This window comes from Dendropsophus ebraccatus, unplaced genomic scaffold (genome assembly GCF_027789765.1).
Source record: "Dendropsophus ebraccatus isolate aDenEbr1 unplaced genomic scaffold, aDenEbr1.pat pat_scaffold_611_ctg1, whole genome shotgun sequence".
NCBI classification, from domain to species: domain Eukaryota; kingdom Metazoa; phylum Chordata; class Amphibia; order Anura; family Hylidae; genus Dendropsophus; species Dendropsophus ebraccatus.
Window position 1 is genome coordinate 78,354 of NW_027210210.1, and position 16,499 is coordinate 94,852.

A 16,499-nucleotide genomic window follows, 5' to 3' on the forward strand; every position below is an offset into this window, starting at 1 on the left:
TGCAAAGTCAGGTGTGAGGACTACTCAAACCATAGTAGATCTCTCAGAAAATAACATTTTTTTTTTCATGTTGCCTACAATTTTTCCCTTGCAATTCACCTGAATTACTTGTATTTTTGAAGATTTCACCAGGATCATGCAAGATCAAACTTGATCTGGAATTTTAAAACAAGGGAGGAGTTAAGAGACACTCTGGAAGCTGAAATGAGGGCGTTTAATGTTGATCGGGAACTTGGAAGTTCAACAGTAATATCATGGAATTATCAGGAGTTTGAGGTATCACTGCAACCCTGCTTGTCCAAAGAGGAACCAACTTTTACTTGCTTTCATTATGGACTATGTGTGACCTACTCTGCATAAACCTCCAATGCATGTAGAGTAGTAAGGCCCCGTTCCCACTGAGCAAAACTAGCGGAATTGTCCGCCGCGGAATGCAGTTAGCCTCCGGCTCATAATGGGAGTCTATGGGAGGCGCGCGCTCCTGCCCTGTCCGCGCTGAAGAATGAACATGTTTATTCTTCAGCGCGGACAGAGCAGGAGCGCGCACCTCCCATAGACTCCCATTATGAGCGGGAGGCTAACGGCATTCGCCGCGGAATTACGCTAGTTTTGCTCAGTGGAAACGGGGCCTAAGAGAACATTGCAAACAACATGAATAACATTGCAATTCAGTTGTTCTAGACAGGGTGATATTTGCCATGAGGTGAAATGAGTGAACAAAGGTAAACAAGGGAAATCAGCTCACCTCTTGGTATATTGTTCGGAGTCTCCAGCGTATGTGAGAGGGTGCACGGTTCCAGGCGGTGGCTGTCCGTCAGGTAAGTAAATGGTTGCAAGAGGGTGATGAGGATCCAGCACTCCAAGAGGTTTAAAATTCAAAAACTTTTATTAGAACATATCTAAAAAACAGCTGAGCAGCTCATGCTGTGTGGCCTGAAAGACTGACGCGTTTCGCGCATGCGCGCTTAGTCATAGTCTAATGGTCAGTGTGTGACTAGAGATTTAAAAACAAGTAATGGCCAATGAGAATGTTTCCCCATGCATGTGTGTGCAGGTGGGGTGAATAAGTGCAATCAGTGATGTACTCGCTTGGACACTGTTAAGTTAGTTCAGTGGTCAGTTAGTATTACAAAGTATAATGAGTATGTGAATTTACTAGACATGATGTTGTAATTTATAAGTAAGCTATGATCATACAATACAAATAGAGGAAGGTGGAGTGTGATGACACATTATCCACATAAGAGCGTCTTCGGCGACCAGGTCGTGTTTTTTTTAAAAGATAAAATGAATACAAAAATGTGTAACTCTATCGCATGTGAAACGACCAAGCCGCACAGTCTGAACTACGCTCTAGAGATGAATATCATGAAGACAAATAAATAATTAAATTATAAAAATAATGCTTCTGTTTTAGTTGGCATGTTTAAATGGCAATTTTTTGGCAATTTTTTGGCGTGTCTCCATGATAGTTCTAAACATATGTTGAAAAATGCAACCCTTGACGATGGGTAAAGGAAACGTATGAAATAAAAATATATATATTTATATATCCTAATGATTATGCCATGTCCACATATGAATGAAGGCTGAAAACAGGTGTGTAGCCTGATGGCAAAATCTAACTGTTTGAAGATATAGAATTGTATGTACAAAAAATATATATGTCTAATGGATAATGATAAATGGATAAATACTAAATAATGAATATTAAACATTAAGTATTAAATATTAAATATTAAATATTAAATATTAAATATCAGTGTGTCCCACCCAGATTACATGTTAATGCATAATCTGATGGTAAAATCTAAAGTGCATGTGTCAATAATAGATATATGCATAACCACAAACACATGTATATGTGAAAGTGTGGGGGTGTATACACAATGATTAAGCCATGCTACTCAATGATAAAGAATTATGAATGTTCTAAGAAACAAATGAATGATGATAATAAATAAATTTTATTTCATACGTTTCCTTTACCCATCGTCAAGGGTTGCATTTTTCAACATATGTTTAGAACTATCATGGAGACACGCCAAAAAATTGCCAAAAAATTGCCATTTAAACATGCCAACTAAAACAGAAGCATTATTTTTATAATTTAATTATTTATTTGTCTTCATGATATTCATCTCTAGAGCGTAGTTCAGACTGTGCGGCTTGGTCGTTTCACATGCGATAGAGTTACACATTTTTGTATTCATTTTATCTTTTAAAAAAAACACGACCTGGTCGCCGAAGACGCTCTTATGTGGATAATGTGTCATCACACTCCACCTTCCTCTATTTGTATTGTATGATCATAGCTTACTTATAAATTACAACATCATGTCTAGTAAATTCACATACTCATTATACTTTGTAATACTAACTGACCACTGAACTAACTTAACAGTGTCCAAGCGAGTACATCACTGATTGCACTTATTCACCCCACCTGCACACACATGCATGGGGAAACATTCTCATTGGCCATTACTTGTTTTTAAATCTCTAGTCACACACTGACCATTAGACTATGACTAAGCGCGCATGCGCGAAACGCGTCAGTCTTTCAGGCCACACAGCATGAGCTGCTCAGCTGTTTTTTAGATATGTTCTAATAAAAGTTTTTGAATTTTAAACCTCTTGGAGTGCTGGATCCTCATCACCCAGGTGAAATGAGTGTCTGTCCTCAGACCAGAGGGTGCAAAGTACCTTATGGTTGCCATGTTTTATGGAGTGACTAAGTCATACTGTCTACCAGCGACTGATACACACTTGCCCCTCTCATATTTTTTTTTACTGTTTGCCCCATTGACCCCATGACCTGCAATTGATGACTAGACAAAGATAATCAAATGCAAACCAATCAGGACCCATAATGTAACAGTTAGAGATGAGCGAACCTCGAGCATGCTCGAGTTCATCCAAACCCGAGTGTTCGGCATTGGATTAGCGGGGGCTGCTGAAGTTGGATAAAGCTCTAAGGTTGTCTGGAAACATGGATACAGCCAATTACTATATCCATGTTTTCCACTCGAGCATGCTTGAGGTTTGCTCATCTCTAGTAACAGTTATTTGGGAACTCTTTGATTTATATAAAAGTATACAGTACATGTCACATATACTGTTATTACTTTTAATGTTAAAGTGTACCTATCGTTTGTAAAAACTTAGACATGTCTGGCTAAGCACGGTCCTCTCTTGGCTCTGTGTCACATGATCTGTTGGGTTCTGTCTGATTGCCTATGTAAGTCTATTAAGCCTGACTGATATGATGTGACAGGGAGCCGGGAGAGGGCCACGCTTAGCGCACACTTTACCCGGCTCATTCTACTGATCAATATGAGTCAGACCTGGACCGATCAAAAGTTTTGACAAATCTCTATGACATTTTAAAAGTTTTTACAATTGACCCTGCTTCCATAGTAAGGGTCCTCTAACATGCAGGGATTTGTCAGCCACGTGGACCCTTTAGCGAGATCGGCGCTCGTTTGCAGTGCTTTTACACAGCACGAAAAATCAAGGGGCCTGGGCTGCACAAACAAACCTTGTATTGTTCCTGCAGCATAAAAAGCTGACAGCTAAGATGTGTGTATATAAGCTCACTAAACAAAAAATTTGTCAACCTTGTGCGCAAGACTGTTCAGATTGGGCAGTGGTTGAGTCACATGCTCTACATGATCATAAGGCAATAGAGATCAGTTAGACAGTTTGTTTCAAGCGGTAATTGTTTGTAAACATGGTAAAATGTAAGGATTTGGCAAAAAGAGGCAGTCGTGTTTGGTCATGCCCATGGCCATACAGTGGGTGAAGTTGCTGGATTTGTTGGTGCTTCGCAGCGGACTGTTCACTGTGTCTCCAAGCAGTGTTGTAATACACATTGCCACGAAAGACGTCAGAATTGTGGTCAGAAAAGGATCCTGAGAGGGACCAGAGACAAGTTGCACAGCTTGTGGATCAAAAATCGCTTTGAAACCTGACAGGAATTGCTGCAGTCAGTGAATGAAGGTCCTTCTCAACCTGTTAGTGAGCGAACATTGTGACTGGTTATCAAGGCCAGAGGTGGAGATACACAATATTTAATGATGATTTTCATTATTTCCTTTGGGGTGAATAATTTTTTGTCTGGTGAGCTTATCTGTGCTGTCATTTTAAAGAGGAGGCCTTCATGAGACATGCCGAATCACAAGCAGTGGGGATGTATGTATAGACTTTTGCTTGTGATCCAGGACGTCTCCTCCAGGCCTCCATCCTAGCCGCCAGCTGAATCTTCAGGCCCCGCCTCCAGAATGATTTACAGCTGGAGGAGGCAGAGTCTGAAGCTACAGCCGGCGACCGAACTGGAGGAGACATGCTGGATCACAAGTAGTGTGGCTGTTATATAAAGACTGCTGCTTGTGATCTTTAACCTGACAGCAATGATATATACATATCTGTGCTGTCAGTTTTCTTATCTTTGCAGGCTGCACATAACCCTGTTTACACAGGACGATGTGTGGCCGGTAGCAATAAATTTAAAAACCTGCTCTAAAGACCTGATCAGCTAAAGATCACATTTTCTCCATCCTTGGCTATGAGGTGTCACTTTTACACAGCCGATTATCGCTGCAGGAGCATTTCTAGCAACACACCCTATCAATATTCGGCCAGTGTTAGGAGTCTTCAAAGGGAACTTGTCACCCCAGCACCCAGAGCAGAACCGGATTGAGCCCCCGATAGTGGAGCAGTGATTTCCTATGGACGTCAGACTCATCTCTTCTCATTTACATATTGAGCGTGAAGACTTTTGGGCAGGAATTTCTCTGCGGCGGGACTGGCAGGGGGGGTATAAGTATCGGGGGCTTTAATTGAGGAGGGGGGGGGGAGAGATCGGGTGCGCTCTGGCTCAGTTGCGGGGGTGACAAGTTCCCTTTATGCAAGGTTCATGCTAGTCAGCTGCTGGTTAAAGTGCTCAAAATCCTACATGCATTGCTGCATGGGAAATACAATTATAAAAAAAGAACCTATGGAGCCTCATTTAAGAGTCTCAAAACACACAGGACTAGCCAGATATCCCTCCGGGAAGGACCCAGCCATGGGGTGGCTCCTGTAGGGAAACCACCAAAACAGCCATATAAATTGGCCCTATAAGTCAATGTAATGACAAGAGAAAAACCAAGGTCAGGTATCCATCTACAACCATTTTGCTAAATATATATTTTTTTTAATTTCACACATGTTCACACGTTTGTTTTATTTTACTGCGTGTGAACCTATCCTAAAGGGTCTGAATACCTATGACGGTGCAGTATTTTAATTTGTCCTTTTTAATAAACTTAATGATGGGGGAAAGTTTTTTCTTTTTCTAAGTGAGAAAAGTGCAGGGGTCAAAAGACTTTCTGAATGCATTAAATATTTCCATTATTAAAAATTCTGTTGTCCCCTCACCCTGATCTTGCATGACTTCTGTCTTTTTTTTTTCAAGGTAAAATATGAGTGTCTGGCTGATGAGATAAAAATAGGAGATTACTACCTACGTCTTTTGTTGGAGGAAGATGAGAATGAGGAAAGCAGTGCTATAAAGCAATCGTAAGGAACCATTTCTTATATGACGTTATATTTGGCCCAAATTTATGTCAGTCAAAGGTCATTTCCTTGTTTTTCCATAGGTATGATTTCTTCAATGAACTCTATCACCGCTTTCTCCTCACTCCAAAAGTTAACATGAAATGCTTATGTTTACAAGCTCTGGCAATCGTGTATGGCAGATGTCATGAAGAAATTGGGCCATTTACAGACACAAAGTACATTGTTGGAATGCTTGAGAGGGTATCATGTTTTAATTACTATATATTTATATATACATCCTATAAGAAGAGCTGGAGTAATACTATGTGTTGTTGGCCTGTATGGTTGTCACCTTTTTGTATCTTTTTATTATTTTTTATTTTTCTTCTGTTGGTACTTTAAAGCTTTTGACCTATATTGTCTTGTCAGAAGTTTTAATTTTGGGGAAGGAAGTGTGTGTGAGAGAGAGTTGGGGGGGGCAATGTGGATTTTGCCCTGTCAGGTAATATCTTTGCCTCCTGGTTAAACAGCTGCACATTACAAAAATTCTCATAATGCTTTGCTTTACCTAAGCTGTTCATCACAGCCAAGTTCTCTGCTCAGAGCTGATGCAGAACAGGAGACTAATTCACCACACAGCTTTTTTTCTTAAAGTTGCTGTGTTCACTTCCTGCTTCTCTGCTATTGACAATTATTTTTAAGGACAAGGCAGCATACTGTAGTTCAGGGGGTGTATTCCTCTGAAAAGCATTTTTATGTCATCAAATAGGTCACCCATAGCAATATATAAATATATATGTTGCAGTGAAATGATAGAATCAGGGATTTGATCAAATCCTGGAAAATGATGAAATTACCAAACTGTTCCATCATTTCTCTGAAGAAAGTCAGGGATTTGATCAGATCACTGACCCCTTTCAGGGAAATGATTAAATGAATTCTATAATTTCCCCTGCAACATAGAATTTGCTTTCTGTTTCCCCTGCAATATAGAATTTGCTTATTGTTTCTCTGCTCCCCATCCACCTCCGCCACCTCCCTGCTCCCCGGCCGCTCATTTCCCCAGTGACATGCCTCCTGCTCCCCCAGCCTGTCCGCTCTGCTCCCCGTCCGCCATATGCCTGCTGGCAGGTGTGCCTCTCTGCTCCCCGTCCGCCTCTGGTCCCGTCCACCCCGCCGCCATATGCCTGCTGGGAGATGTGCCACTTTGCTCCCCGCCCACTCGTTTCCCCTGCAACATAGAAGTTGCTTTCTGTATTGCCTCCTGCTCCCCCAGCCTGTACGCTGCTTGCTGCTGTGGTGCCTGCTGGGAGGTGACAGAGCGCTATCATGGCCCCTCCTGCTCCTGCTGTGGTGCCTGCTGGTAGGTATGTCACAGGGTGAAATTATAGAATTCATTCCATCATTTCCCTGAAAGGGGACTTTCTTCAGGGAAATGATGAAACCTGCTTGGTCATTTCATAATTTCCCGGGATTTAATCAAATCTCTGGTTTCTATCATTTCATCCCCAGCAACTTACCCCCTCTCACTGCTGAAAATCTGCTTGACGAAGTCCACTCCGACGTGCTTCTACCTCTGGCACTCCCCCCTCTCTTCAATGGGCTGGGTTAGCGATTATTATCTTGCCCACTGAGATGCAGGACAGGCATGACAGTCTCCCTCAGCTCCTTCCCTGTGGCTCTCAGGCCGGCTCCTTCCTTGTCCCTTCTAAGTTGCATCCCCAAACCCTTCCCCCCAGGAGTCACATCTCACATCTTCATTTTTTAGCTCATGGGAGTAATACCCCTTTAATGTTCCAATTAGAAACATTTATTTATATGCATACATGACCAGAAGATGGTGATGTGTACTGTAGGGGCTGGTCAGATGTGGGGATGTGGGCTGTAGGGGGGGGGGGGGGGGGTAATGTTGCTCAGGGGTTTGGGCTTGAGCTCTTTGACAAGATCTAGCCAAGGATGATGTGAGAGAGAGGAGCCTGGGAGCTGAAGATTATACCACATTGAAAATGAATGAAAACTACACAACTTTCTGTCAGAGGTCAATAAAGCAAAAACACGATGAAGCCAGCACAGTTTTTGATAATACTATATTAGTAAGTTATATATCTTAGGGCAATAGTTTTATTTAAAAGCAGTTTTCTTATTCCAGAATATCCCTTTGCAACCAAAACCAGGAGTGGATTAAAAACACAGAAAGGATCTGTTCACACAATGTTGAAATTGAGTGGATGGCCGCCATATAACAGTAAATAACATTATTACAGCCAGTGTTTTAAAATAACAGCAAATATTTGCCATTAAATGGCGGCCATCCACTCAATTTCAACATTGTATGAACAGATCCTTTCTGTGTTTTTAATCACTCCTGGTTTTGGTTGCAATATAAGGACCACAACACTGACTGAAATATACGTAGTGTGAACATAGCCTAAGGCTGGGTTCACACTACGTATATTTCAGTAGTATATTTCAGTCAGTATTGCAACCAAAACCAGGAGTGGATTGAAAACACAGAAAGAATCTGTTCACACAATGGTGAAAATTGAGTGGATGGCCGCCATATAACAGTAAATAACGGCCATTATTTCAATATAACAGCCATTGTTCTAAAATAACAGGCAAATATTTGCCATTAAATGGCGGCATCCACTCAATTTTAACGTTGTGTGAACAGATCCTTTCTGTGTTTTTAATCCACTCCTGGTTTTGGTTGCAATACTGACTGAAGTATACTGACTGAAATATACATATACTGACTGAAATATACGTAGTGTGAACGCAGCCTTAAACTGTTTTTTGTCTTTTATTGTTTCAGTGCACTGACCGGTTGGAAAGGGACAGGCTCATCTTATTTTTAAACAAGCTGATTCTTAATAAGGTAGGTAGCGTAGAGACTGCACCGGGCATTCTCGGTTTTGGAGCCTGATCATTTATCTGTACATTGTAGAATGCAGTAAGTGATACATTTTGTTTAAATGTTTTCTAAAATATTCCAGAAAAATGTGAAAGATGTTATGGACTCCAATGGAGTTAGGATCTTGGTTGATCTTCTTACTTTAGCACATCTTCACACCAGCAGAGCCACGGTTCCACTTCAGGTAAGTTACCCTATAGATCTTTAACACACATATAGTTTGTTTTAATTATGTGTATAATTAACCTCTTCGTGACCAAGAGGTCGTTGATGCATGGGTTTTCTGGTCTCCAGCAGTGTTCTCCTCCTTGTCTTCTAAGAGTCATAACACATTTATTTTTCACCTACAGGGCTGTTGGGGGCTCATTGTATTAAACTTTATTGGGGGAAGGGTTTTGTCATGTTTTAAAGACTTTTTTTTGGTTCACACTTTTTAAAGGAACCTGTCACCCCCCCGTGCCGGGGACACAGGCTCCCGACCCCCCGTTAGAGCCCCCTATACTCACCTAATCCGCCAGGTCCTGCTTCTGGATGCGGTCGGGTGACGGAGATCTCAGCCGCCGCAGCCCGGCGCGCGCGCTGAGAGATGAGTCCAACGCTCATAGAGAATGACGGGGCGCTGGACTCTCCTGTCATTCTTTATGGGAGTTGGACTCATCTCTCAGCGCGCGCGCCGGGCTGCAGCGGCTGAGATCTTCATCACCCGACCGCATCCAGAAGCAGGACCCGGCGGGATTAGGTGAGTATAGGGGCTCTAACGGGGGGTCGGGAGCCTGTGACCCCGGCACGGGGGTGACAGGTTCCCTTTAAATCCAGCTGGGGGCTATTACATGCAGTCATGAGTTTGCATCTACTGATCATTACAGTGCCACGGAGATTCAAACAGTTTCCTCGCTCCCGGCATGATGTTGATACATCATGCTGGACAGGGAAACACTCCAGTACAGGGATTTTACAACCGTGTTCACAGAGAGAACACGGAACGTGTGAATGCAGCCCCTAAAGTAACACCAATATCCCCTGAAAGTATCTTCCACCTAAAACTATATTCCCATCTGAAGAAGTTAAAGCGACTCTGTACCCACAGTCTGCCCCCACCAAACTGCCTGTACCTTCGGATAGCTGCTTTTGTCTGTTCGGGCAGGTGATGCAGTTATTGTCCTAAAAAACAACTTTTAAACTTGCAGCCCTGTATCAAATTGGTGTGGCCTGGAGTGTCAATGCCCTAGGCTTGCTCCGCCTCTTCGTCCCTCCTCCCCACCCTCCTCATCATTATAAATGGCCCTGGTAGAAATTTTTCCTATTCCTCATTTGTCTGAAAACTGCACAGGTTCCTTTAAACGATCCAACACTTGTGCAGTGTTAAGACAGGTATTGAATAGCAGAAAACCTGTCTAGAGCGTTCCTAATGATAAAGAGGGTAGGGAGGAGGGACAGAGAGGTTGTGCCAGCCTAAGGTAAGAGACATACCTTCATCCTCGGCATCTTTTGCACAACAGGTTTGTCTAACCTGCTGATAGTTCTCCTTTAACCCCAAGTTATTTGTGATTTTTTTTTTAAATAACTCAACAGATGATTGCACCCTCAGCATGTTTTAGGAGTAAGGATATATTGCTTTATTCATATATTTTTTGTATCTCTACTTTGTGCTTGCATGGATTTTATACCAACGAACACTGGGCTTAGTTCATAAAAAATATATATGATTTTTATTATGTATAAATAGGTACCAAATACATATTACATTTCATCTGAATAAGTAAAAAAAAATGACCACAATAATTTAAAAAGCAATATTAAAAAATGGTGTGTCAGCAGGTATAATTCATCATGGATACTGCAGTTGTGATAGTGTCTCGTATCTTAACCTCTATCTTAGTATGATTTAAGGGGATCCATCTATGAGCTCAGAAGTCTCCTAATGTCCCCATACTTTATTCTAATTTATCAAAGACTATCACTACTGTTACTATACAATGCTATTGCACTCCACCCGTGCTGCTAGAACACTAAAAGAGCCGTCCCTACGTAAGTTTCGTTATCTTCCTCAGAAAACTGCCCACTTCTCTTCCCTACCCCCTTATATACATCTAAATCCCAATTAACTTACCCGCATTTCCGGGACCAGCAATTTGTGCTTGCATGGATGGTGAGAAAGAATTGAAAGCTGTGTTTTCTAAATATAGAATTCCGCAAATAAATCTTTGATCCCTTTACTTTAGAGCAATGTCATTGAAGCATCTCCTGATATGAAGAGGGAGAGTGAGAAGGAATGGTATTTGGCAATGCCGACAAGGAAAGGAGTGGTCCTTACAGTTTGTAGAGGTAAGTGAAATTGTTCACAGTTACATTCTTAAATATTGTCCTGTTCTAGCAATTAAAACTGTGCAGCTAAAACCCTTAGTAGTCAGTTTGAGAATACTAAGGTGACATGCCCAGCTTCCCTTAAGCTATTATCTTGCATTGAATACACATTGGTATTTAGGACAATTTGTATGTAATTGTTATTTTGGCAGATGCAAGAATTCTGGACCAATGGAGTTTTAAGCCCTAAAACTCGTTGCTGGGCCCAGGGTATGGATGGTTGGCGTCCTCTGCAAGTCATTCCTCAACTAAAATGGTGTTTGCTGGCCAGTGGGCAGCTGTCCCTGAATGAAACGGATTTGGCCACCCTTATCCTAAATATGCTTATCACCATGTGTGGATATTTTCCTAGCAGGTAAGTAATTCTGTGTGTGTGTGTTTTTAATTCCACTAAAATTCAGCTTTTATTAGTAGAACTAATAAATCCTCAAAAAAATCTGGTTTCATCTTAAAGTAAATGTGTGTCATCAAAAAGTGACCTGCTTAGGTAAAGTTAAAATATGTTAAACATGTTTTGCAAATTTTATTGTGGTGTTTTTCTCATTTTCCTTTTTACTGTTTATATTATAAAATAATCATGAAATCTTGCAGTTTTTTTTCTGGTCACGAAGCCTAGTAAAAAGACACCTAATGCTCTGTAAAGAAAATCTTTTCAGCAGCCTCCTCTGTGTCACACCATTGTAATCTTTTTCTGTTTTATTGTCTTTTTTTATGTAGGTACATTTCTTACCTAAATAACTGATTAAATAAATTGTTTGACAATAGAATTATTTTTTAAAGGAAAATGTTAGAAAAAAGTTTTATATTCCTATAATGCACAAATTTTCAGTTTAATTAAAGGGAACCTTTCACCCCCCGTGCCGGGTGACAGGCTCCCGACCCCTGCTACAGCCCCCTATACTCATCTGATCCCGCCGGGTCCCGCTTCTGGATCCGGTCGGGTCACGGAGATCTCAGCTGCTGCAGCCCAAGGCGCGCGCTGAGAGATGAGTCCAACACTCCATGACCGACCGGATCCAGAAGCGGGATCAGGTGAGTATAGGGGGCTGTAGCGGGGGGTCGGGAGCCTGTCACCCAGGCACGGGGGGTGACAGGTTCCCTTTAATATGTTAATTAGGCAGTTTGATGCACTTTGGGTGGGACTACAGCGCTCAGATCTGTCCCACCCTACCACTGCCTCCTTGTAAATATTCATCCTGCTGCTCTACAGTGAGGAGTGACACCTCAGTGTTCATAAGAAGGGGTGGATTGTGGGCTGTAGTCCTGCCCCAGTGCTCAAAACCTTCTAATTTAGGCCTTATTTTAATTGAAGATTTAATGAAAATGGTGATGAGGATGAAGGTAAGAAAATTACCTTCATTCTCAGCATCTGATGCTCTATGGGAACACAACAGCAAGTCAGAAGACTCTGCTTGGAAAACGATTTTTTTTAAATACTCTAAACCCAGCTGCCTGGGTCCCCAATGATTTTCTCTCGACACACAGGAGATTCCAGCTCAGCCAGTCACCCTGTTAGCTGGTGATTGTCTGGGTTTAAAGATGGGACCAGGAAGTGGAGATAAATGGGGGTTCAGGCAGTGTCAGAAAGGTAAGGGGTTAATCACTTGTAAATTTGGTGGCAGTACCTTTCCATAGGTTAATCATTTGTTGCTGGTATTGCTAGTATCTGTGCATGCCTCTGTATGCAGGGACATTATAGATTTTATATTGCCATTGTAAGGAAATTATTAGTATTAGGTGGTTAATGTGTTTGTTTTTTCCAGGGACCAAGACAATGCCATTATTAGACCACTGCCAAAAATAAAAAGATTGCTGTCAGATAACACTTGCCTTCCTCACATCACACAGGTCAGTAAGATTTTAAGTCTTAGTTACATTTTTCTTTTTGGGCTGTTTTCGCTCTTTCTTTCTTCTTTTCCTGATACATGAAATGCCAAACGACAGAAAAAAAGGTTTAGAAATACTCACTGGCTCTAAACTTTTTTTTTTCCACTGACCATTAAAACATTTTCCCTCAATGCACTGATGTGGTTTATTTGCTTTGCCTGAATACAGTTGTATTTCCATTTCATTCCTCAGCTTTTGCTGACGTTTGACCCCATCCTCGTAGAGAAGGTTTCCATATTGCTCTATCACATCATGCAAGACAACCCGCAGCTGCCTCGTTTCTATCTCACTGGCGTCTTCTTCTTTATAATGATGTACACCGGTTCCAACGTGCTTCCTGTAGCCAGGTAAGGAGTCGCCGAACAGATGGTACGCCAACTAGGTTATATAACTGATATGAATGTAAAGTCAGAGGGTACAAAATGTTATGTAGTAAAATATTGTTTTTTTTTGTTTGTTTTTTAGATTTCTCAAGTACACTCATTCTAAACAGGCTTTCAGATCAGAAGAGGTATTGCACACACAAAAAAAAGCTGAAATGTATAGTTAAATGCGTTGTCCAGAGAATTATTTCTATTTATAGTGATGTTTAGGGTGGGTTTGGCGTTGGTTTTACACTCACATGGGAAAACCTTCTTTTTTGTTGTCAATGGGACATGTCAAAAGTTTTGATTGATGGGGTGCGCTGATACCCCCACCCATCAGGAGAACATGTCAATAATCTTTGCCCAGGCAGTCCCATAAACCTATGATGGAGTTGCCTAGATTAGTGCTTCTCAAACTGTGAGGCGGGCCTTACCAGTGAGGCGCCCCCTAGCTGTTAATGAGGCCCTGCCGAGAAGCCCGTTTTCACAAAAGTGACTATAAGCTGCACAGTTCTTTTGATGTTTGCAAAAATCATTTTAGCAACATTATTAATTTATTTGTACTTGCTTTATTAGTATCTAGAGCTTGGGAGATAGGTGAAAGGTAGCGCTAACATTATTTTCAGCTTTTAAATGGACTTTCACCACAGATGGTGAGGCCAGGCATTGCCCTGGTCTGTTGGTGAGGCCCAGGCATTGCCTTGGTCTGTTGGGTGAGGCTCCACTAGAAAAAGTTTGAGAAGCACTGGCCTAGATGAAGTTCCTGTAAGCCGGGGAATGAAATGCACTACTATGCACGTTCCCCCACCTATTCTCCTGATCAGTGAAACAGTTCGATACTATTTCCCTGTGGTATGTCAAAAGTTTTTTGTTTTAATGACCGTGCACATTTAATGATTTGTTTTAGAGTAAAGGAACGGACATCTTCCAGCGAAGCATTCTTGGTCACATTCTCCCTGAAGCTATGGTATGCTATCTTGAAAATTATGAGCCAGAAAAATTTTCAGAGATTTTCTTGGAGAGTTTGATACCCCAGAAGCTATTTGGAGCAGTGAAATGAGGTACTTTAAATACAATCCACTCATACTCATAATGTATGTGTGTTTTTCTTTGTTACATTACAATTGTTGATTTGTCCCCCCAATGTTGAACTAATTCAGTCACACCAATTTTTTGGGCAAATTGTATTCTGAATGTTCTTGCCCCTTAGCTTTTTACTTTCATTTTATTGCATATTTGTTTTTATGTTTATACCTTTCAATTGTTGATGAATTTCAGGCGTCTTATGATTGAGAAGATTGCTGCCCACCTAGCTGATTTCAGTCCCCGGCTGCAGAGTAACACAAGAGCACTTTACCAATACTGCCCTATTCCAGTCATCAATTATCCCCAACTGGAGAATGAGCTGTTCTGCAATATCTACTACCTGAAACATTTCTGTGACACATTAAGATTTCCAAATTGGCCTATTAAGGATCCTGTAAGTCACAAATATGCTTTCCCTTACCATTCTTGTTTGGTTGCATGCTTGTCTGTTTATAGAAAATGTATCTATAGGATATTAGTGTGACGATTGGGTTTTTTTTTGTTCTTTTCCTTACCAGGTTAAACTTTTGAAGGATACTTTGGATGCTTGGAAAAAAGAAGTGGAGAAAAAACCTCCAAGTATGTCCATTGATGAAGCTTATGAAGTTCTTGGTCTTCCTAAAGGACAAGGCCCGTAAGTTAATAATAATATGCTGATATCAGATGCTGAAACAAGGCGAAAGCTCTGGTTCCTTGTTAGGAGTCCTGTATTCCATGTAAATATTCCACTTGATTTGTTATAGTCCAGCCAATCCTTTTACTGCTGCTGTACATTTTGAACTCTTTCAGAGAAGAAGTTTTACTTTCTTCTGTTTTACATATTTTCTAAGCTGTGTGTTCCAGTTTCTAAGCTTTCACCTGCTATACACTGTATTTATGAGCTGCAGAGATTTAGATTTCTGTAAAATTAAAGATAATGTTAATAAGTTTATGCTGCCCTATCTAATAAACTAGTTACAGAGAAGCTGAACAGAATCGTGTATCACTTAAATTGTTCTGTACAGCTGATTCGGAGATATCCCCCTGAATAATGAGAATTATGTGCATGTGCTTAGCAGTCCTCAATATTTATGAGCACCAGCACACTCTGCGCACAAGTCACTGTGTAAAGGCAGACTGCAGTCATTTTAGCAGCCAGAGGGTGAGGCAGTGGGCTCTGCATGAAGTTTATTCTTCTGCTTATCAGGAGAGCATAATGAAAGTGCATTTCAGGAGGATGTAAGTAATACATTTGTTTCAGCAATTCTGTCACTAATTTCTGCTATTAACAAAAATAGAAAAAAGGTAAAAAGATACAGCTCACCATTAGAAGTATCTGCAGTAGCAGTGAGAGTAGTAGGTGGAGGCTGCACAGGCTTCTAGGCGCTGAATGCAGACAGAAGCTCTTGTTTTAGTAGTGGAAGCCAGCACTCCAGGACGTGATATGGCAGATAAAAATGTTGCTTTTATTCATACATTTACAAGTTAGCAAAATGCATGACTCGACCTATGCGTTTCGCACAGTAGCGCTTAATCATGGTCTACTTTTAGATGTATGAATAAAAGCTAAGTTTTATCTGCCATATCACGTCCCTGGAGTGCTGGCTTCCACTACTAAAACAAGAGCTTCTGACTAATTTATGCTGCCTGTATTATTTAAAGCAAATCTCTATCGCCTGACACTGCCCCCAACCACTGGTATCCTTCGGAAGTTCTTCTAAATCCATGCCTGGTCCTGGGCTTGAATATCTTACTACTTTTGTGTGATTTTGTTCTGTGTATATCAGTAATTAATATTTTTTTCCCACTCAGGCAAGAAGAGAGTAAGATAAGGAAAGCATATTTCAGACTTGCTCAGAAATACCATCCAGACAAGAATCCTGATGGAAGGGTTTGTATTTGTATTCTATACTTGATGTTAGCTTGGAAGTCCTCAGAAGTGGTAAATACTGCATCATCCTTATTTTCTTGCTTGTATTTAAGAGGGCAGGAGCAAGGAACAGTGCCAGTGTCTGAAACACAACAATTTAGTTGACTTTTTTTTAAAGAAATTCAATAAAGGTTTGATCCACCTTCCCACTTCATAGTAAATTTGTTTAGTTTACAGTATTAGTAACTCACAGCAGCTCCCTGGGTACTATAAAGCGGCCCAACCCCTTTAACTTTTAATTATATGTTTTAATTTTGAACATGTATTCAAAAGTTAAAGAGAACCTATCCTCTATTATAACTGCCCCTATTATAAAAGTGTACCTGTGCCCTAAGTCTTATAATCAAAGATACAGGCTGCCGTTGGCAGTCTGTATGCTATACTTTACCTGATCTTGTGTCCCGCTGCTGTTCTGTCGGCCGCTGGTGATGAT

At 41.0% G+C, this 16,499-nt stretch overlaps 1 protein-coding gene across 1 annotated transcript in view; it reads left to right on the top strand.

The window, feature by feature from the left end:
• Positions 1-16,027, top strand: part of LOC138778042 (dnaJ homolog subfamily C member 13-like) — a gene marked incomplete at its 3' end in the record, with an annotated part of 54,807 nt that extends 38,780 nt beyond the window's left edge. The window contains 16 exon segments of the mRNA XM_069956356.1: positions 123-276; positions 5,459-5,562; positions 5,643-5,802; positions 8,357-8,419; positions 8,538-8,639; positions 10,678-10,732; positions 10,735-10,774; positions 10,941-11,174; positions 12,583-12,667; positions 12,899-13,053; positions 13,172-13,217; positions 13,979-14,078; positions 14,081-14,132; positions 14,350-14,551; positions 14,676-14,791; positions 15,949-16,027. Coding sequence (XP_069812457.1) covers positions 123-276; positions 5,459-5,562; positions 5,643-5,802; positions 8,357-8,419; positions 8,538-8,639; positions 10,678-10,732; positions 10,735-10,774; positions 10,941-11,174; positions 12,583-12,667; positions 12,899-13,053; positions 13,172-13,217; positions 13,979-14,078; positions 14,081-14,132; positions 14,350-14,551; positions 14,676-14,791; positions 15,949-16,027 — 1,747 coding nt within the window.
• Positions 16,028-16,499: the final 472 nt, after the last annotated feature.